Source organism: Nerophis ophidion, linkage group LG12, assembly GCF_033978795.1.
Source record: "Nerophis ophidion isolate RoL-2023_Sa linkage group LG12, RoL_Noph_v1.0, whole genome shotgun sequence".
NCBI classification, from domain to species: Eukaryota; Metazoa; Chordata; class Actinopteri; order Syngnathiformes; family Syngnathidae; genus Nerophis; species Nerophis ophidion.
This window is the reverse complement of record NC_084622.1, coordinates 51,508,845-51,532,953: the sequence shown is the minus strand read 5'-3', so window position 1 is coordinate 51,532,953 and position 24,109 is coordinate 51,508,845. Positions and strand designations below refer to the sequence as shown.

Sequence of the window (24,109 nt, the reverse complement as noted above, 5' to 3'; positions counted from 1 at the left end):
CCTTGCATGGCAGCTCCCGCAATCAGTGTGTGAATGTGTGTGAATGTGGAAGTAGTGTCAAAGTGCTTTGAGTACTTTGAAGGTAGAAAAGCGCTATACAGGTATACCATATTTCCATTAATTGCCGCCGGGGCACTAATTAATTTAAAACCTCTTCTCACTCCGGCGCTTACCAGAGGCATCCGGTAAATTTAGGCATGTGTTTATAAATTTGAGTGTGATGTAAGGATACCATCGTGAAAAGCACATTTAATTAAAATAAAACGTTATTATGGTCTTACCTCTACTTATAAATGAAGTCGATGCGCAGCTCCTTCTGATCAAAAGCATCGATAACTTGTTTATAGAAGTCTTCCTTATCTTTCTTCATTTTTAAAAGTCTCTCTGTCTCGATGGAGATCTTCCTTTATTACCTCCTGCTTCGATTGAAAGTCCAGTTTAGAAAACTGTTTTATTTTAGATATGTAATCCTCCATGTTAAAAGTGCAAGCGAGAGGAAAAAATAAACGATCGCTGCTCACTCTTGCTGCTTGTTGTCACTTCTTCTGCATCCGAGTAGTCGCAAGAAGGATCACTAGCGCCCTCTACCACCAGGAGGCGGGAGTCATTTAATGACTCATATTTGACACACGCAGCTACGGTATATTAATAAAACATAGCTGCTTACTGTTCTTTTTAGCATATTCAATAGCTTGGACCTTAAATCCTACCGAATATCTCTTAATCTTCTTCCCTTTATGCGATTTCAAATGATTGAAATCAGCCTCCTCCATTTTGAAAATGATGACAGGTGAAGTGTCACTCGTGACGTGACGAGTTTGACCCGGCGGAAATTCTAGGTAGGCGCATACTTTATGCCCGGCGGCAATTCAAGGAAATACGGTAACTCATTTAAAATTTGTACTTAATTTTTTATTAAATGTCATTGCCTAAAATAAATGAATTAATGAAAATGAAAAGTAATTAAAACTGCTCCAACTTCAAAATATTCATCCTGTTCAAAATGTGCACACAATTTAAAAAAATTCCTGGTTTTGGGGACGGTGTGGCGCAGTGGAAGAGTGGCCGTGTGCAACCCGAGGGTCCCTGGTTCAATCTCCACCTAGTACCAACCTTGTCACGTCCGTTGTGTCCTGAGCAAGACACTTCACCCTTGCTCCTGATGGGTGCTGGTTAGCGCCTTGCATGGCAGCTCCCTCCATCTGTGTGTGAATATGTGTGTGAATGGGTGAATGTGGAAGTAGTGTCAAAGCGCTTTGGGTACCTTGAAGGTAGAAAAGCGCTATACAAGTACAACCCATTTCCAAGAATTCCCATTTTTCGGGAACATTGTCCTTATTCAAAAGGAATTTTCCATTTTTTTTAAACTTCCACAATTCGCACATTTTTCAACCTATTCAAGCCACTCCAACACCTACATTCCGCTCATCCAACCAGCACTTCCCCATGTTCCAAACCTATTTTCCGTTTTTCCCGGAAATTCAAACTCTTCAACATTCAAACCATCCCAACATTCAAACTTAGCAAACTTTATTACCAGGGGCTGCATGAACAACCCGAGCACTGCAGGAGGGCCACATCAACAATATTTCAATTAAATTTTGCTCATTATTATTTTTGCTAGACAGATATATAGATAGATAGATAGTACTTTATTGATTACATTATTGATACATCATACGATAATAATAATTAATAATCATTTTATTTAACCTAACTTAACTTTATACCAAAGCAGATTTTTTTTAATGGTTTTATTTTTAACACTGTCTTACACAACACTTTCTGATGTATAATACAATGCAAAAATGTACATTTCTGTCACTTTTTCCTGCATCCTGTTTAAAAGTCCAACATTTTTCCCCGGCATATTTGGACAACCATTTTGCCAGCTTGTCCCATTTGAGTCCTAACATGTCCAAACATACATTTACCTCTGTGAACAAGTCATTACCTGTGGTTGTCCCTTTAATTGACTGCATGGCTGCCAGCTCCTCCGTGATTTGAAAGTCTGCAGTTATCCCACGTAAGATGAGCAGCTGGGCGATGTCACGTACATCGCAGCTCTTATCCAAAGCCAGTGAAAAACGGTCAAAGTCGGCCGTTCTGTTCTTTAGCTGAAGCTCCGAGTTTCCAGCGATGGTCTCAACCTGCTTCTTTGTAGTGCGTCGGGAGAGTGAGACGTTCTCAAATGCGACCCTTTTCTCCGGGCAGAGTCCAATAAGCACTCCTTAATAAACTCTCCGTCAGAAAAAAAACTTACTTTTTTTTTTTTGGACAAAACTTGTCCTGACGGCTGCATCTCCGGGAGTGTTAAATTTGGCAAAAAGTCCTTGTTTGGTATGCAGTTTTACCATCAACGCATCAGCCTCCATTGCACGCTCTTCATCTGACAGATTTCGCTATTTATCCTCCTGCTTTGTGGTGTAGTGGCGATTCAAATTCAATCACTCACTCAATCATTCAATCAATCAATCAATCAATGTTTATTTATATAGCCCCAAATCACAAATGTCTCAAAGGACTGCACAAATCAATATGACTACAACATCCTTGGAAGAACCCACAAAAGGGCAAGGAAAACTCACACCAGTGGGCAGGGAGAATTCACATCCAGTGGGACGCCAGTGACAATGCTGACTATGAGAAACCTTGGAGAGGACCTCAGATGTGGGCAACCCCCCCCCTCTAGGGGACCGAAAGCAATGGATGTCGAGCGGGTCTAACATGATACTGTGAATGTTCAATCCATAGTGGCTCCAACACAGACGCGAGAGTTCAGTTCAAGCGGATCCAAGACAGCAGCGAGAGTCCCGTCCACAGGAAACCATCTCAAGCGGAGAAATTATATTCTTAAAACACAACCTGTGTACTACAAACCAAGCACACGGCTTTACCTTTCATCTCTGTAAAGAAATACTTGGCAGTCCATGTCTTGTTGAAAACACTGCATTTCCTCATCAACTTTTCTTTTTGTAGCGTAAGCTGACATCTGGGTGGTAACTGGGCATCACTTGTCGCTTTGCACCTTCACTCACAGCTTACACATGGACATACGTCCATAAATAACACTTTTTAATATAAAAGCAGTATAGTTGTATTGCACACATGACGTAAATGTTGTTTTTGAAATTTATTTTTTAATTTGTGATAGCCGCTGTGCACATTCACTCACAATCACGCACATGAAATTGTGTTTTTATCACCTTCGTCTTTTAGTAAAGGTTAAACCGTTTTTATCTTTTAACCTTTTTGAACAAGTCGTGCATGCTTTTATTTCAAGTGGCCTGGACTACTGCAATGCACTTTATGCTGGCATTAGCTAAAAAGCTCTCTCCCGGTTGCAGTTAGTCCAGAACGCGGCAGCAGGACTTTTAACAGGGGCCAGGAAACGCCAGCATAGAACCCCAATTCTTCAGAGTTTGCACTGGCTCCCTGTTCATTTTAGAATTGATTTTAAAACATTGCTGTTTGTTTTTAAATCTTTACATGGACTGGCACCTCAATATATCTCGGACCTTATCCAAATTTACATTCCTGCGCGCGCTCTGAGGTCCGAGAGCCAGTTCCAGCTCGTGGTGCCCAAGACCAGACTTAAGACCAGGGGAGACAGGGCCTTCTCTGTGGTCGGCCCTAAGCTCTGGAACACTCTGCCGCTCCATGTTCAAACTGCTTCCACAGTGGAGTGTTTTAAGTCTCGTCTTAAGACCCACTTTTATTCTTTGACTTTTAACACTACGTGAGTTGTGTGGTCCTCTGTCCTCTGTGTTTTTTATACACTTTGATTTGTATTTTACTGTTTTAATCGATTTTACCCTTTAAAATAGTTTTTAATCATATTTGTTTTTATTGGTTTTATGTTTATTTATTTTTTGTTTTTATTCAGTCATTGGTGGAGCATAATATATATATATATATATATACTTTTTTTATTTTTTATTTTTTATTTTTATTTTTTTTTTACAATTGTTTTTAACATGGCTGTGCAGCACTTTGGAAACGTTATTGTTGTTTAAATGTGCTATATAAATAAAGTGGATTGGATGAATACGTCCACACGGAAGTAATACAAATAACGCTTTTTAAAACAAAAGCAGCACCGTTGTGTTGTACATTCGACGTAGATACTTTTTAAAAAAAAATTATTTTGTAATTTATGATTGCCTCACGCAGGCCGGACAAGGACGCACAAAGGGCTGGACGTGGCCCGCTGGCCGCAGAATGTCCAAGTCTGTTCTAGTTCCTTATATCTTGTCAGCAAGTAGCTGTGTTTAACTGCATGTGTAGGTTTAATCTGCTGTCGGCCGTGAGTAGACCTAGTAAATGTGTGTGTGTGTGTGTGTGTGTGTGTGTGTGTGTGTGTGTGTGTGTGTGTGTGTGTGTGTGTGTGTGTGTGTGTGTGTGTGTGTGTGTGTGTGTGTGTGTGTGTGCGCGTTTGTGTGTGTGCGCGTTTGTGTGTGTGTGTGTGTGTGTGTGTGTGTGCACGTGTGTGTGTGTGTGTGTGTGTGTGTGTGTGTGTGTGTGTGTGTGTGTGTGTGTGCGTGCTGTCAAAGAGGCTCCTGGGGGTTGCTCATGGCCAACAGCAACATGTAATCTAACATGGAAGACATGGCTGGTAATTACCCACACCAGACCCTTTTGGGAGCTTTCTGAGTGACAGGCTGTCCATCTGCATACATGTTAGAGCTCACATTTGGCTGGAAGTGTGCATGTGTGTATGTGTCGGCTATTTCCCAGGTTTAGTATTCAGTATGTAAATTTAAAAGAAGGCTGTGGGCTTTGAAGACAAGGTCATTTTAAACCGGTCGGTTTCGTCGAAACCAAACTTTTACTTTTTCTTTTTTTTTGCCGGTATCCTTTTTCAGCATGTTCCGCGTATCCTCTTTTATCCCGTTTGTCTTTTCATCGCTGAGGTTCTCCTTGAGTCTAATGAGATGACACTTATTTCCACAAGATGAATGATTCCTCGTTGAGGGACAAGGAGGAAACATTTAGGCCCCTAATTGCTTTTTTTCTCCCCAACCAAACTCCAATTAACATTTAAATGTTCAATAAGTATTGTGTGTGGGGTTGTGCGAGTGTGTGTGTGTGTGTGTGTGTGTGTGTGTGTGTGTGTGTGTGTGTGTGTGTGTGTGTGTGTGTGTGTGTGTGTGTGTGTGTGTGTGTGTGTGTGTGTGTGTGTGTGTGTGTGTGTGTGTGTGTGTGTGTGTGTGTGTGTAATGAGGGATACGTAAAGAGGCCTGTCTGAGTGTGACAGCAGGGCAGACGGCATCGTCACGCCATAACAAACACACACGCACACACTAGATGCATTATTTTTCTGTTGGCATGGTATCAATGCGCTACCACACAACGGTGTAACGGTACATCATTATCCCCAATTCATGCTCACGGTTCGTTTCATTTCCAGTACAGTAATGGAACAAAATGCAAAACATAAAGCCGTTAAGCTTTTGTGTAAACAGCATTAACATTGAATGGGTTTAACAGCCGTGGCTGTAGGCAACCTCCTGATTTGTATGAACTTCACCTAATAGCATTAGCTGTTTGTAGCACCAAGTTCTGGGCCCCCATAAACAAGACAGGATAAACCCAATATCGCAAGTTCTGGGCCCCCATAAACAAGACAGGATAAACCCAATATTGCCCTAAAAATGCACTATATGTATATATTTGTATATATATATATATATATATATATATATATATATCTTGATTGGATTATCCAGAGAATAGTGCGCGATACCCTCACCTATGAACCCACTCCAGGAAACCAACCAAAAAAGAGCAGAAAACGAAACTACATCATCTGGTACAACCCGCCATTCAGCAAAAACGTCTCAACCAACATCGGCCACAAGTTCCTCTCTCTGATCGACAAACACTTCCCCAAAGGCAACACCCTAAGAAAAATATTCATCAAGAACAACATTAAATTGAGCTACAGCTGTATGAATAACATGCAACAAATCATTTCAAACCACAACAAAGCAATTGCAAAAGGACTGCCCAACCCCAGACTAAACGACTCTGAAACCAATAAGGAATGTAACAGTCGCAGGAAACCTGATTGCCCTCTCAACGGAGGGTGCTTACAGACATCAGTCGTTTACCAAGCAAAGGTAACACACAAGGACATTAACACATCCGACACGTATGTAGGATTAACCAAAGGAGCGTTCAATACAAGATGGAATAATCACAAGGCCTCCTTTAGAAAACAGACTTTGCGGAATTCTACAGAACTCAGCAAGCACATTTGGAACCTCAAAGACAATAATGTTGAATATTCAATAACATGGCAAATTCTTGCATCCAGCACCCCTTACAACAGTGGAGTGAAGTGAATTATATTTATATAACGCTTTTCTCTAGTGACTCAAAGCGCTTTACATAGTGAAACCCAATATCTAAGTTACATTTAAACCAGTGTAGGTGGCAATGGGAGCAGGTGGGTAAAGTGTCTTGCCCAAGGACACAACGGCAGTGACTAGGATGGCGGAAGCGGGAATCGAACCTGCAACCCTCAAGTTGCTGGCACGGCCGCTCTACCAACCGAGCTATGCTGTTGGTAGAGCGGAAATAAAAGATGCAACCTATGCTTAAAAAAGAAACTGTTTATTATATATCATCCAGATCTACCATCCCTCAACAAGCGCAGCGAAATCATTTCAACATGCCGCCACAGACGGAAACACCTCCTAGGTAACACGTGAGCCAATCACCACGCCCCTATGCCTGCCTGTACCCACCCACTCTGTGCCCTACATAAACCATTGTATGTGAATGCTTTTATTAAAATCTCCTGATGATTGAGGGAACCCCTCATGAAACAGTTCTGTAGAGATGAAGTAGTCTTGTGATTTTTCACACACCTATATATATATATATATATATATATATATATATATGTCTTGATTGGATTATCCAGAGAATAGTGCTCGATACCGTGGTAGAGCGCAATATGTAGGTGTGGGAAAAATCACAAGACTACTTCGTCTCTACAGAACTGTTTCATGAGGGGATCCCTCAATCTCCTGAAGGGGAGATGAGGGGATCCCTCAATCTCCTGAATCTCCTGATGATTGAGGGATCCCTTCATGAAACAGTTCTGTAGAGACAAAGTAGTCTTGTGATTTTTCCCACACCAACATATATATATATATATATATATATATATATAATATATATATATATATATATATATACATACATATTCCGTTGACTTAGTTGAAACCAGCTTTTTAAAAACACATGTCCATCCATCCATTTAACTACCGTGTGTCCCTTTTGGGGTCTCGGGAGGTCACAGGGCCAACACAGACGGACAACAGTGTTGATGACTCCGCTGCAAGGTTGATAGTCCAGTCAGAATCCAACAAATCGTCGACTCGTCCACTATTCTTAGTACCTGATCACTTGTCAATCATTGATCATGTTCATGCATCATTCAGCTGTTCAGGATGTGTTTGCAACCACGTCTTTTTGTATGTTTGTCCTCCGGCACTTAAGGAGCCATGTTAAGTGGACTCGAGCTAAGTCCGTGTTTGGTAAATATTTAAGGGGCTTGCTCCTTCATTACCAACCCCTGTTGGAAAGGCATCATCTTTTATTCATAGATATCAAACTCAAATTAGTTTTCAAAGAATACTGAAATATGAGTATAATTAAGTATGCCCCCCCCCCCCCGCCCCCCCAGCTTTGCACCGGCACAAAAGCTATTACTAAATAATGAGGAGGCTGTATTCATTATTTATGAGTAGAGATATACGTATGCATAAAAGGTCTGCGTGCCGGGGCAGGTGTACATGTTGCAACATTCCATACAGAATATTTATAGCTGGATGGTGAAATATGAGCGCTAACTCAATAGGACTGTATCCCTTTTTCACAGCTAAGTAACCACGAAGGAGAAACATCTCAGTTTCTGAAGTTTCTCGTCCGGCCATGTGACTGACGAATGGAACACAACCATGTTGCCGCCAGAACACAAAACAGAATGGTTTTGGTTTTAATTTACAGTTCAGGCCAAAAGTTTGGACACAGCTTCTCATTTCAATGCGTTTTATTTATTTTCATGACCATTTACATTGTAGATGGTCACTGAAGGCATCAAAACTATGAAGGAACACATGTGTAGTTACCGTATGAAAACTTGTTTTATGTGCGAGTTTCTTCAAAATAGCCACCCTTTGCTCTGATTACTTTTTTGCACACTTTTGGCATTCTCTCTGAGCTTCATGAATTGTCACCTAAAATGGTTTTCACTTCACAGGTGTGTCTTATCAGGGTCGATCAGTCCATCTTAGATGAGCTCGGGCCCAGCGAAGCGGGCGGCATTTCTGGGTGTTGTTGATAAATGGCTTTTGGTTTGCATAGTACAGTTTTGACTTGCACTTACAGATGTAGCGACAAACTGTAGTTACTGAGAGTGGTTTTCTGAAGTGTTCCTGAGCCCATGTGGTGATATCCTTTAAACACTGATGTTGGTTGTTGATGCAACACCGCCTGAGGGATCAAAGGACACGGGTATTCAATGTTGGTTTTCAGCCTTGCTGCTTACGTGCAGTGATTTCTCCAGATTCTCTGAACCTTTTGATGATATCACGGACCGTAGATGTTGAAATCCCTAAATTCCTTGCAATAGCTGTACGAGACATGTTGTTCTTAAATAATTTGCTCTCACATTTGTTCACAAAGTGGTGACCCTCACCCCATCCTTGTTTGTGAATCACTGAGCATTTCCTGGAAGCTGCTTTTATACCCAATCATGGCACCCACCTGTTCCCAATTAGCCTGTTCACCTGTAGGATGTTCCAAATAAGTTTTGATGAGCATTCCTCAACTTTTTCAGTCTTTTTTTGCCACTTGTGTCAGCTTTTTTGAAACCTTAAGTATCTTGTTTTTGCAGTCTATTCAATTGACTATAAGTTGTGCAAATCATTGTTTTCTGTATTTATTCACCGTTTACACAACGTGCCAACTTAACTGGATTTGGGTTTTCTATTTATTAGCATATTGCGTTCGTTAACTATTTTTGTGTGTTACGTTTTAGGACATTACATTTTTACGATTAATTTGGCCAAGCAGCAGAATCTGGTAATTAGTTATATTTGAAACAATTGACTTTCAACAGGCCTATGATTATAAATATCTTTATATATTTTGTGGCTACAGTGCAGTGGAGTGTGCATCAGTATCCGAGCACGTATGTAGAAAGAGCTCATATACACTAAATAATGCACTCGATGTGTGCAGGAGGAAATGCATGCCATACATGCAACACAGTACATCATATTTCTGTGTCATGCAACATGTGCAGGGAAATGAAATACCTTTAACTTCTACACTCATTCATTATTTATCACTACAAAAATAATGGCATGACCTTGATGACCAACGAAGGAATAAAAGTGTGTAAATGTTGCCACTGATGTATTCTATTAGGGTTGTATGGTGATAATGAATCCAAAATGGTACTCTCCGGTTCTGTCTGTGTGTTGGCCCTGTAATGAGGTGGCGACTTGTCCAGGGTGTACCCCGCCTACCGCCCGAATGCAGCTGAGATAGGCTCCAGCACCCCCTGCAACCCTGAAAGAGACAAGTAGTAGAAAAAAGATGGATGGGTTCCCAATTTTTTTTTGTAACGGCCGTGACGTCGCGTCGTGACATTGCTGGTTTTACGAGCAGAGGAGCATGTTCGGCAGCGCACACTTACAGAGTACTTACAAGCAGACACAGTGTGTAGACAGAAAAGGGAGAACGGACGCAGTTTGGCTTAAAAACTAAAGAAAAAGGTGAAGTTATAACCCCTCAGGAAGAGGTGCTTTAAGACATGGCTAGCTAGCAGCTAACATCCATCCGCAGTCTGCAGTGTTTTAGCTACTTCTAAATCACTAATCCTTGTCTCCATGGCGACAAATAAAGTAAGTTTCTTACAAGTATTATTATCACTGGAGGAGGAGGAATAGCTAAACATGCTTCACTACACACCGTAGGAAGATACAATAGCTCACCCGCGTCACAATGTAAACATCATGGGTGGATCTACACCTGACATCCACTGTAATGATACCAACTATAATAGCGTATAGTCGATACCACTATGATTACATCGATATTTTCTATCGTCACAAAATCTTTTTTCCTTTTTTTAGAATTCATATTATGTTTATAAACTCGGGAACTATGTCCTTTGACACAAGAGGACTTTGAATATGAGCAATATATGATCCTGTAACTACTTGGTATCCAATTGATACTGAAATGTGTGGTATCGTCCAAAACTAATGTAAAGTATCAAACAACAGAAGAATAGGTGATTATTAAATGTTAACAGTAGTGTAGACCAGTGGTTCTCAAATGGGGGTACTTGAAGGTATGCCAAGGGCTACGTGAAATTTTTAAAAAAATATTCTAAAAATAGCAACAATTAAAAAATCCTTCATAAATATATTTATTGAATAATACTTCAACAAAATATGAATGTAAGTTCATAACGTGTGAAAAGAAATGCAACAATGCAATATTCAGTGTTCAAAGCTAGATTTTTTTGTGGACATGTTCCATAAATATTGATGTTAAAGATTTCTTTTTTTGTAAAAGAAATGTTTAGAATGAAGTTGATGAATCCAGATGGATCTCTATTACAATCCCCAAAGAGGGCACTTTAAGTTGATGATTACTTCTATGTGGAGAAATCTGCATTTAAAATTGAATCACTAGTTATTTTTATACATTTTTATCCAAATAGTTCAAGAAAGACCACTACAAATGAGCAATATTTTGCACTGTTATACAATGTAATAAATCAGAAACTGATGACATAGTGCTGTATTTTACTTCTTTATCTCTTTTTTTCAACCAAAAATGATTTGCTCTGATTAGGGGGTACTTGAATTAAAAACATGTTCACAGGGGGTACATCACTGGTCTATGCTACATATCTTTTGTTGCTCGAATGTATCAAAGCTTTTGTAGCCACTATGTTTTAATCACTCTGTCCAAGAGATATCAAAGAAAACTGTCTCAAGTTGGAGTCAATTGTCAGTCTTCTGCACCTGAGTCCTCATTCTCGCCAAGACTTAACATATTCCGTACAATTGACCACTAATCGCCCGAATAAGTTTTTCAACTAGTTTAAGTCGGGGTCCACGTTAATCAATTCATGGTACAACTAAGCTGCCAGCTTTTTCCGTAATCCCCCTCCCCAAAAAAACAGTGGTTCTGATTTTCCATTTACCGTGAAATGTTGTAAATAGAAAAAAAAAACACTATTTTACAGTAACATTTTGTAAATGTGAAGTTTTACTGTAAAATGGACAATCTTCTTAGAACAATTTATGTAATTAATCCATACATTATTTTACTTCTTTACCTCTTTTTTTCAACCAAAAATGCTTTGCTCTGATTAGGGGGTACTTGAATTAAGTGAAGTGAAGTGAAGTGAATTATATTTATATAGCGCTTTTCTCTAGTGACTCAAAGCGCTTTACATAGTGAAACCCAATATCTAAGTTACATTTAAACCAGTGTGGGTGGCACTGGGAGCAGGTGGGTAAAGTGTCTTGCCCAAGGACACAACGGCAGTGACTAGAACGGCGGAAGCGGGAATCGAACCTGCAACCCTCAAGTTGCTGGCACGGCCACTCTACCAACCGAGCTATGCCATGTTCACAGGGGGTACATCACTGAAAAAAGGTTGAGAACCACTGCTGTAGATGGAAAATGTTGAAACAGAAAATAAACAGATATTAATAGAAAAATGAACAAGTACATTAAAAATTCATTTGTACAGATTGTCCTTTGTAATGGTGACAAAATGATAAGTGTATAAATGACACAATATGTTACTGCATACCTAAGCAGACTAATCAGGAGCTTTTGTTTGTTTACTTACTACTAAAAGACAAGTTGTCTAGTATGTTCACTATTTTATTTAAGGACAAACTTGTTCTTTGATTGCAATAATAAACATATGTTTAATGTTCCCTAAGATTTTTGTTAAAATAAAGCCAATAATGCCATTTTTTGGGGTCCCTTATATTTAAAAAAGTATCAAAAAACACTGAAAAGTATCGAAATACATTTTGGTACCGGTACCAAAATACTGGTATCGGGACAACCCTAGTATTATACAGTTGTTGTTTTTTTCCTCTTTAAACCTAATTCAATAATAAGAGTCAGCTGTCTCTTGTTAAACAGGCATTTGTCTTTTTGGCAGTCACTCATGTGTTCTTTCCCATTCTTTCAGAGCGACAGCGACACATCGAGGACAGATCCTCTTCAAGGATGCTCTGGCCCAGCAGCTCTGCGAACAGGGCGGTGAGTACAAAGTCACACAACTCACCTGAATAACGACACACTCAATCCATGACAAACTGTTTAATGCTAAAACGTCAGAATTGGACTGCTCTCCTGCAACGTGAATGTGATCAGATTCAGAAGTACTTTATTGATCCCTAAGGGTAAATTAGATTTTCAGCACAAGCCCATTCAAGAGCAGATAAACCAGTGTTTTTCAACCACTGTGCCGTGGCACACTCGTGTGCCGTGAGATACAGTCTGGTGTGCTGTGGGAGATTATATAATTTAACCTATTTAGGTTAAAAATATTTTTTGCAAACCAGTAATTATAATACGCAAATAATGTGCCGTTGTTGAGGGTCTGTACTGTCTGGAGATCGCCAGACTTACCACCTTATACTCTTCCATATCAGTAGGTGGCAGCAGGTAGCTAATTGCTTTGTTGATGTCGGAGGCAGCGTGCAGGTAAAAAGGTGTCTCATGCTTAAACCAAAAGGGGAGTACCCCTAAGAAAAGGCATTGAAGCTTCAGGAAAGCAATGCAGAACAAAACTAAAACTGAACTGGCTACAAAGTCAACAAAAGCTGAATGCTGGACGACAGCAAAGACTTACTGTGGAGCAAAGACGGCGTCCACAAAGTACATCTGAACATGACATGACAATCAACAATGTCCACAAAAAGAAGGATGAAAACAAATGAAATATTATTGATTGCTAAAACAAAGCAGGTGTGGGGAATATTGCTCAAAGGAAGACATGAAACTGCAACACCAACAAAACAGGAAAAAGTCTCTAAAATAGGAGCGTAATACAAGAAAGTGAAAATAAGTCAGGGTGTGATGTGACAGGTGGTGACAGTACACCTACTTTGAGACAAGAGCTAGAGTGATGCATGCTTGCTTATGCTTTAAAGTCATATCCAACAATTGCGACAACAACTTTTTATTGTCCATATTGGCTGCTGAGTTTCAGTTTTTAATGATTTCTGCTGGTGGTGTGCCTCCACTTTTTGTCAATGAAAAAAAATGTGCTTTGGCTCAAAAAAGGTTGAAAAACACTGATATAAACATTACAGGGAGACAGAAAAATGTCTGCCAACTTCCGGCGCCCCTTACAAAAAAAAAGGTGATAAACAGGTAAATGTTGGGGAAGGGGACGAGAGGGTAGAAAAAAAATATTAGTCAAAGGCTGGACTCAAGGGAGGGGGTCCTTACTGAGGCCAAGGAAAAAAACGTGTAGCCATAGCACACATAAACATGTTACATAGAATCAACAAAACCTGCAACAGAGGGAAGGGTGTGGGCGTTGCGGAGGCCGTCTGCCGCTGTGTAAGCGCTACTCAGCCATCCATCGCCCTTAAGGGGATTCAAGTCTCGAGAGCGTTGGTTGGCCGGTGGTGATCTCGTACACTCGCAAAATCCACAGGATGAACAAAGAGGAGAAAAAGAATGTGATGCTTGCAACAGAAACCCAAGATTTAAAGGCAGATTTTTAAAATTTTCCTGAAGGAATAAATAAAGTACTATCTAATCAATCTGAACTTCAAAAAATTGTCATTAGAATAATAAAGTGTGCTACTATGAACATACCAATCCATTATTCATAAGTTCTCATGTGTTAAAATGGTCAGATATTATGTTTTTAAAAACAATAGAAATGATGTTTGGAGTAAAGAAAAACAGCCTTCCAGCTTGTATTCTTAGCTTATTTCAACTAAGAGGAGACAACTATAATTTAGGGGGGATATTGATTTTGGAAATAGGTAAAGTATTTCAGTTTTAAGAGTTAAATGGTGGAAGACGCTCAGTGATGATCATTATATTATGTAAAAAAATAAAAATAAAAAAAGCTTCTGCATTAAACCCCTACTTTTCTATAAAGTGGGCATTGCTTTTTGTCCTCAATCCTACCAAATTTTTGTTAAAACAAGTGCACAGCTTACAGAGTTACCTTTTCCATTACTTTTTTATTCCACTGGCATAACATTCCAAAGTCATAGCCGCAGCTACTGATATTTTAAGCTTAATTTCAGCTTATGTTGGAAGTCATCTTTTTAACCCTCCTCTCTCGCTCGCTGTCAGAGATTTATGCTTTATACACTGCTTATATCCATTTTCTGTGACAGCCTTAAGTAGCAGTTGACAGACAGTCTGGGCCCGCTCGCCATGCTGAGTGAGTATAATCGCTTGTTTACAGGAAAGAGGCCTCTTGCTTACTTGTGGCCTCCCCATGGTTCAAAAATAAATGAATATGTGCAGTCCTTCAACTCCAGAGTGGTGAAGAGGACAATGTACCGGACTATAGGGCGCACTGGAGTATAAGGCACACTGCCGATGAGCGGGTCTATTCAGGTCTATTTTCGTACAAAAGGCGCATAGGGGTCATATTTTTTAATAATGTAATGGTGGTGCTTTGGTCAAAATGTTGCATTGATGATGTTTTAAAGATCATCTTCAAGTCGCTTTCTGACAGTCGCTTCAGGACGCGCCGTTTTGTGGGCGGTCTTATTTACGTGGCTCACCTCTGACAGCGTCAACTCCCCGTCATCTTTGTTGTAGCGGTGTAGCGTGCAAGGACGGGAGTGGAAGAACTGTCAAAAGATGAAGCTAACATCAATGCCGGAAATGTGTCTCGTGAAAAACCTTCCGACCGCAACTCTCTAATAACTAAAGTTCCTTGAGTGAATAATGTAAACTCACCACACCAGTATGTTTTAGCGCTTTCATGGCGAGTTTACTGACAGATATAAGAAATAACTTTACAGTACTTTATATTAGAAATGACAATAGGGGAGGATGACTGTCCCATAACAAGAGAATAGAGAAAAAGAAGCGTATCGACTATGGTGTTCACACGGACTACAATGGTGGATGCGCGCACATTTTCAGGACTAATGCAAATCCGAAAACACAGATCAGCACCAAAAGTAAGAAAAGTTGCTATTGCATAATATTGCGAAACAAAACGGCAGATAATATGTCTTACCTTATACACACACCATAATAAAACTGGTATGTTGAAGCACAGTACAATCCATCAAGCAGTGCGGCTTCATAGCTTACCAAAGTCGTACTAAAACATTTTTGATAGATTTTTGAGCGCCGTGTGCAATGTTCTGTACTTTCAATTGACCATATAACATTTTGGTTTTGTTGACTTGAGTCATATTGCAGTCTACATGAATCTCCTGTGTGTGATTGCCATCTACTGGTCACACTTTTTATTTCACCATGGCAACAAATAAAGTAAGTTTCTTACAAGTATCATCCCTGCAGGACAAAGAATAGCTAAACATGCTTCACCTGCTTCACAATGTAAACAAATGCCATGGGTGCTTCTACACCTGGCATCCACTGTAATGATACCAAGTACAATAACGTATCTAGTCGATATTATGATCAATATGTTTTATCGTCACAAAATCTTTTTGACTTTTAAAAAAATTCATGTTATGTTTATCAACTCAGTAAATATGTCCGTGGACACATGAGGACTTTGAATATGACCAACATATAATCCTGTAACTACTTGGTATCGGATCAATACCTAAATGTGTGGTATCATCCAAAACTAATGTAAAGTATCCAAACAACAGAAGAATAAGTGATTATTACATTTTAACAAAAATGTAGATAGAACATGTTAAAAGAGAAAGTAAGCAGATATCACCAGTAAATGAACATGTGGATTAGTATTTAATTTTACAGCTTGTCCTTTATAAGGTTAATAGAATGATAAATGACACAATATGTTACTGCGTATGTCAGCAGACTAAATAGGAGCCTTTGTTTGTTTACTTACTACTAAAAGACAAGTTGTCTAGTATGTTCACTATTTTGTTTAAGGACAAACTTGCAATATTTAACATATTTTCAATGTACCCTAAGATTTTTTGTTAAAATAATGGCATTTTTTGTGGTACGGGTAGAACAAATATATATATACACTACAGTGCTGTCAAAGTTTGCACTTTTTTACTAATATAGGGACATTTGTCAAGGCAAGAACTAAATATTCATGTTTACATTGATTCTTATGGGGGAAAACGCTTCTTCACTATACAAACATCTTGGTTTGCAAACTACGTTCAAGAACCAATTAAGTTCCTAAATTGGGGTTCCACTTAGGGCTGGGTGATATTGCCTTTTTTTAATACCGTGATATTTTTTGGCCATATCGCGACATACGATATATATCTCCATATTTTGCCTTAGCCTTGAATGAACACTTGATGCATATAATCACAGCAGTATGATGATTCTATGTGTCTACATTCAATCAATCAATCAATCAATGTTTATTTATATAGCCCCAAATCACAAATGTCTCAAAGGACTGCACAAATCATTACGACTACAACATCCTCAGAAGAACCCACAAAAGGGCAAGGAAAACTCACACCCAGTGGGCAGGGAGAATTCACATCCAGTGGGGCGCCAGTGACAATGCTGACTATGAGAAACCTTGGAGAGGACCTCAGATGTGGGCAACCCCCCCCCCTCTAGGGGACCGAAAGCAATGGATGTCGAGCGGGTCTAACATGATACTGTGAAAGTTCAATCCATAGTGGCTCCAACACAGCCGCGAGAGTTCAGTTCAAGCGGATCCAAGACAGCAGCGAGAGTCCCGTCCACAGGAAACCATCTCAAGCGGAGGCGGATCAGCAGCGTAGAGATGTCCCCAACCGATACACAGGCGAGCGGTCCATCCTGGGTCTTGACTCTGGACAGCCAGTACTTCATCCATGGTCATCGGACCGGACCCCCTCCACAAGGGAGGGGGGAACATAGGTGAAAAAAGAAAAGAAGCGGCAGATCAACAGGTCTAAAAAGGAGGTCTATTTAAAGGCTAGAGTATACAGATGAGTTTTAAGGTGAGACTTAAATGCTTCTAACATTCAAACATTCTTCTTCATACTGCATTAATATATGCTACTTTTAAACTTTCATGCAGTGAGGGAAATCACAACTAAGTCAATTTACCAAAACTGTATTTATTACATTTTTTAGCAGGTGACTTTTCTAATGATGCTACATATTAGCAGTAATGCTACTTCTGGTAGCAACACTTGTGCCCCACACTTGACAAATTAAAGTTGTCTATTCGACATATTCCCGCTTGAAGCCGAACCACCGCCAGACGATGGACCCCCTGCTGTTTTTCTTGGGGATTAATTTTTCCTTCATTTGTTACCAGATTCGCACCTTCTTTCTCTCGCAACAACCCGCTAGCATCACAGCTAACGTTAGCCACGCCGCGACCTCTCTGCTGGGCGAGGGCGTACACGTATGAGGTGACAGTTTGTGACGTATGAATGTGCGCCTGCTTGTCTGTGAGGAGACACAGGAAAAGCGAGGAGAGTGTAATGCCCGCAGCTGTGTGAGAATGTCTACTGGAATATTACGATTTAGTCATTTTCTATTTTGCACGGAGACAAACCCGCGATATATATACCGCCCAGCCCTAGTTCCACTTTAGAGGGCAAAATGCCCGAGGATCCGCAAGGTTGAGATTCCACCCTTCAATATAATATTTCCATCTGACATCAGTGAATTTAGTACCGAGGCCCTGCAGAGTTCCACTAATGAAAAAAGTGGACAAGTTGCAAAGAGTTAGCTCTCAAGGACTCGATGGGAAGAAGTTGGCAGCAGAGCCCGAGACGTTGCTTTTACGGCTCGCTGTGATGGTTCCTAATAGCAGCCCTATTATAATAATGTAATAATAGTAACAATAACAATGATGACAATAATTTAATTTGTAAACATTACATAAGGGTGCCATATTTCCATGCTTTGACAGTGTGATCACTCTTTTCAAATGTCCCTCATCTAAAAATCCTTGTGGCACCATAAAGGACTCCGGCTTATTAGTGATTCCCAGAGCCCAAAAAAAGTCTGCGGGCTATAGAGCGTTTTCCATTCGGGCTCCAGTACTCTGGAATGAACTCCTGGTAACAGTTAGAGATGCTACCTCAGTAGAAGCATTTAAGTCTCACCTTAAAACTCATTTGTATACTCTAGCCCAGGGGTAGAGAACCTATGGCTCTCAAGCCAGATGTGGCTCTTTTGATCACCGCACCTGGCTCTCAGATAAATCTTAGCTGACGTTGCTTACCAGGATGAGTATTTAATAATTCCGCTGGTAATCACAGTGTTAAAAATATTCTTCAAAATATAAAACATTCTCTTGCATTTTAATCCATCTATCCGTTTCTAACGCACTTGTTCAAGAAGTCGCATTAATGGTCAAAAGTATAGCTAACTTCAGAATAACAATGTCATTAAAAAGAATAGGAGATGCACACATTTAGTTGTTGTAATCTGGGAAAGTCCAAATGAATGAGGAGGCGTAGAATTGTACAAGTGTACAAGTCTACGGGTTTCTCTCCTCATTGAGCTAAATTGATTCCTGTCTCTGTTTAATTCCTTGCTTATTGTCTGTTTAATAGATGTCATCAGTGTTTGAACCTGACAGTTGTATTCAGTGTTAATAATGTTGTATGGCTCTTACGGAAATACATTTTTAAATATTTGGCTTTCATGGCTCTCTCAGCCAAAAAGGTTCCCGACCCCTGCTCTAGCCTTTAAATAGACTCCCTTTTTAGACCAGTTGATCTGCCATTTCTTTTCTTTTTCTCCTCTGTCCCACTCTCCCTTGTGGAGGGGGTCCGGTCCGGTGGCCATGGACGAAGTACTGGCTGTTCAGGGTCGGTACCCAGGATGGACCATTCGCCTGTGTATCGGCTGGGGACATCTCTGCGCTGCTGATCCGCCTCCGCTTGGGATGGTTTCTTGCTGGCTCCATTATGGACGGGACTCTCGCTACTGTGTTGGATCCACTTTGGACTGGACTCTCGCGGCTGTGTTGGATCCACTATGGCTTGGACTTTCACAGTATCATGTTAGACACACTCAACATCCATTGCTTTCGGTCCCCTGGGTGGAGAGGGGGTTGCCCACATATGCAGTCCTCTCCAAGGTTTCTCATAGTCATCATCATTGTCGAGGTCCCACTGGGTGTGAGTTTTCCTTGCCCTTATGTGGGCTCTACCGAGGATGTCGTTGTGGTTTGTGCAGCCCTTTGAGACACTGGTGATTTAGGGTTATATAGATAAACATTGATTGATTGATAAAATCTATGCAGGCTACACATAACTCCCATGCAAAATATCTGTAATGGAAAATTGTTATATTCTAATATCAGGTTTTTTCCTGTTCCAAATTGAGGCAGAGGTGGTGCCACCCTGACCATGCGCCAGAATTTATATGCAAAAAAATTTTACTACTTTTTTTCCATTTACAGTAATATGCGTAACATGTATTGTAATTTTTATTAATTTGATGGGTGGTTTGCTGTAAAATCATAGGTCAATCAATCAATTAATGTTTATTTACATAGCCAAAATTCACAAGTGTCTCAAAGGGCTGCACAAACCACAACGACATCCTCAGTAGAGCCCACATTAGGGCAAGGAAAAACTCACACCCAATGGGATGTCGGTGACAGTGACAATGATGACTATGAGGAACCTTGGAGAGGACCGCATATGTGGGCAACCCCCCGCCCCCTTTCCTATAGGGGACCGAAAGCAATGGATGTCGAGCGGGTCTAACATGATACTGTGAAAGTCCAATCCATAGTGGATCTAACATAACGATGAGAGTCCAGTCCAAAGTGGATCCAATATAGTAGCGAGAGTCCAGTCCAAAGTGGAGCCAGCAGGAAACCATCCCAAGCGGAGGCGGATTAGCAGCGCAGAGATGTCCCCAACCGATACACACGTGAGCGGTCCATCCTGGGTCCCGACTCTGGACGAGCGGTCCATTGTGGGTCCTGACTCTGGACAGCCAGTACTTCATCCATGGCCACCGGACTGGACCCCCTCCACAAGGGAGAGTGGAACATAGGAGAAAAAAGAAAAGAAACGGTAGATCAACTGGTCTAAAAAGGGGGTCTAGTTAAAGGCTAGAGTATACAAAGGAGTTTTACGATGAGACTTAAATGCTTCTATGCATTCTAAAGTCAAGGAAAGTATGATATACTGTAATATTTGTTGCAATAATGGGTACTATTCAAGTTTAAAAGGCATGCAATTATTTCAAGAAGTACATATATGTTTACTGTCGATGAAACAAATCCATTATATTTAGTGAAAAAGTTTTAAGTGCTTTATTTCCAGGTCTTTGCGGGCCAGATAAAATGATGCCGCGGGCCACATATTGCCCCCGGCCCTGAGTTTGACACCTGTCGCCTAAGTGTTTGCATAAGAGAATGATGGCTTCATAACTTGTGTGGGGGGGCCACTTTTGCCTGAGACACTCATACATGATTTTGAAGCAGCCTTCAAGCACTCTGCGGACAAAAATGTTCACACCAAGAATTATTACATTTTAACTGGCTGTCGTGTTAATTCCTCTGCTCTGTGTGAATGTTGTCTGTGTTGGCCCTGCGATGAGGTGGCCACTTGTCCAGGGTGTACGCCACCTTCCGCCCAATTGTAGCTGAGATAGGCATCAGCGCCCCCTGCGACCCCAACGGGAATAAGCGGTAGAAAATAGATGGATGGATGGATGGATGGATGTTTCACCTGGACTTTTGACTTTCCTCCTCGCGAGATTACTTTTTAAAGTAGTGGCTGATTTTTCCTACCATATCTGCAACGCTAAAAAACATAAACTTTACTCTGACACGGAGGAAACCTTTTTTTATTTTTTTTTTAAAACACGACATGCTTGTAGGAGCAGCACGGTGGTACAGCGGTTAGTGCTTCTGCCTCACAATACGAATGTCCTGAGTAGTCCTGGGTTCAATCCGGGGCTCGGGATTTTTCTGTGTGGAGTTTGCATGTTCTCCCCGTGAATGCGTGGGTTCCCTCCGGGTACTCCGGCTTCCTCCCACCTCCAAAGACATGCACCTGGGGATAGGCCCCTCCCACCTCCAAAGACATGCACCTGGGGCTAGGCGCCTCCCACCTCCAAAGACATGCACCTGGGGATAGGCCCCTCCCACCTCCAAAGACATGCACCTGGGGCTAGGCGCCTCCCACCTCCAAAGACATGCACCTGGGGATAAACCCCTCTAAACCCCTCCCACCTCCAAAGACATGCACCTGGGGATAGGCCCCTCCCACCTCCAAAGACATGCACCTGGGGATAGGCCCCTCCTACCTCCAAAGACATGCACCTGGGGATAGGCCCCTCCCACCTCCAAAGACATGCACTTGGGGATAGGCCCCGCCCACCTCCAAAGACATGCACCTGGGGCTAGGCGCCTCCCACCTCCAAAGACATGCACCTGGGGATAAACCCCTCTAAACCCCTCCCACCTCCAAAGACATGCACCTGGGGATAGGCCCCTCCCACCTCCAAAGACATGCACCTGGGGATAGGCCCCTCCTACCTCCAAAGACATGCACCTGGGGATAGGCCCCTCCCACCTCCAAAGACATGCACTTGGGGATAGGCCCCGCCCACCTCCAAAGACATGCACCTGGGGATAGGCCCCTCCCACCTCCAAAGACATGCACCTGGGGATAGGCCCCTCCCACCTCCAAAGACATGCAACTGGGGATAGGCCCCTCCCACCTCCAAAGACATGCACCTGGGGATAGGCCCCTCCTACCTCCAAAGACATGCACCTGGGGTTAGGCCCCTCCCACCTCCAAAGACATGCACCTGGGGATAGGCCCATCCCACCTCCAAAGACATGCACCTGGGGATGAACCCCTCCCACCTCCAAAGACATGCACCTGGAGATAGGTTGATTGTCTATCTGTGTTGGCCCTGTGATGAGCCGGCGACCTGTCCAGGGTGTACCCCGCCTTCCTCACGACTATAGCTGAGATAGGCACCAGCACCCCCCGCGACTCCAAAGGGAATAAGCGGTAGAAAATGGATGGATTGATGGACATGCTTGTAATACTTTCTCTGGGTGACTCCTTGTAGTTGACCTTATACCAGTCAATCTGTACCCTCATGAAACTTTACCTGATCCTACGCAAACTTGTAATAAATTCTTCAATCAATTGATGTATTATAATTAGTCAGAAAAGCTTGGAGCTAACACTACCAGCTGTGTTCACTTACCAGAGACAGAATGTTCACAGCACAGTCTAGAGTGTTCTATAGAAACTATCATGCTCTGTATGGCAGAAATCCTCTTGTTACGGCGGTCAACGTTATGCACCAAGTAGCGGGAAAAAGCCCAATCCGAGCTGTTTCTTCTTTGGTAGTTGCTTCAGGTTTTTCTAGCGCATTGCTGTTGATATAGCGCCTCTATAGTGGCATAACGCTGCAACTGCAGTTAAAATACATAGCTGCCGCAGAGGGACATCAATCGCTCAATCAACACAGCCGGAGCTTTACGCTGTGGTGAGCGATATCAATCACTCTGGCTGAGGGCGGCACAGAATCAACTGGAGGCGGCCACCATACAATTTTGAATACCGTATTTTTCGGATTGATAAGTCGCAGTTTTTTTCATAGTTTACTTTTTACTCTGGAGCGACTTATGTGTGAAATTATTAACACATTACCGTAAAATATCTAATAATATCCATCTCATTCAGGTAATAGACTAGGCGTATATCAGCAATCGTCACACACACACGTCGGATTTATCGTTTAGGAGTGACAGATAGTTTGGTAAAGGTATAGCATGTTCTATATGTTATAGTTATTTGAATGACTCTTACCATAATATGTTAGGTTAACATAGCAGTTGCTTATTTATGCCTCATATAACCTACACTTATTCAGCCTGTTGTTCACTATTCTTCATTTATTTTAAATTGCCTTTCAAATTTCTATTCTTGCTGTTGGGTTTTATCAAATGAATTCCCCCCCAAAATGCGACTTATACTCCAGTGTGACCTACCATATTTTTCGGACTATAAGTCGCGGTTTTTTTGGGAGGTTTTTTGTAAAAAAAAAAAATATTTTTTGGGGGTTTGGCCGGGTCTCACTTCCCGCTGGACCGTGGAAAAGACTGCGATTTATAGTCCGAAAAATACTTCATGTATGTCAAGGCGTGGACTTTGGTGGTTTCCCGTTTTGCATCACGACTGGAGCGGACACCGCGTGAAGGTGAGGACATCTTTTAATTCAATTAAAAAAAGAACAAACGAAAAGCGCTCACACAGGAGCTTTGAAAACTTGACTATGAAAACGAAACTTACACTAAGGCAAAACTCTGGTCGTAAAACAAAAACTAGGACTATGGCATGAATAAGAAAAACTTACTTTGAACAAGAAAGTAACCTGGATCATCGGCATGGATGGCATAGAAGGAGATATATGGTGTGTAGGAGGTGATGTCGCCAGGCTGACTACCTGGCAACTACAGGTTTAAATAATGCTGTGGTGATTAGTGAAAACAGGTGCGTGACTCAATGTGAAACAGGTGAACTAATGGTTGCTATGGTGACAAAAAAAGAGTGAAATAGCAGTAACAGAGTGTCCATAAACCAAACAGAACATCCATCCATCCATTTTCTACCACTTATTCGCTTTTGGGATCTCGGGGGGCGCTGGCACCTATCTCAGCTACAACCGGGCGGAAGGCGGGGTACACCCTGGACAAGTTTCCACCTTATCGCAGGGCCAACACAGATAGACAGACAACATTCACACACTAGGGACCATTTAGTGTTGCCAATCAACCTATCCCCAGGTGACTGTCTTTGGATGTGGGAGGGGCTTATCCCCAGGTGCATGTCTTTGGAAGTGGGAGGAAGCCGGAGTACCCGGAGGGAACCCACGCATTCACGGGGAGAACATGCAAACTCCACACAGAAAGATCCCG

The 24,109-nt window shown here is 41.5% G+C and overlaps 1 protein-coding gene across 1 annotated transcript in view; it reads left to right on the top strand.

The window, feature by feature from the left end:
* The window catches only part of LOC133563538 (reelin-like), a 311,302-nt gene that overhangs the window by 123,763 nt on the left and 163,430 nt on the right, over nucleotides 1-24,109 (top strand). The window contains exon 4 of the mRNA XM_061917708.1: nucleotides 12,254-12,324. Coding sequence (XP_061773692.1) covers nucleotides 12,254-12,324 — 71 coding nt within the window. The remainder of the gene's footprint in view (nucleotides 1-12,253; nucleotides 12,325-24,109) is intronic.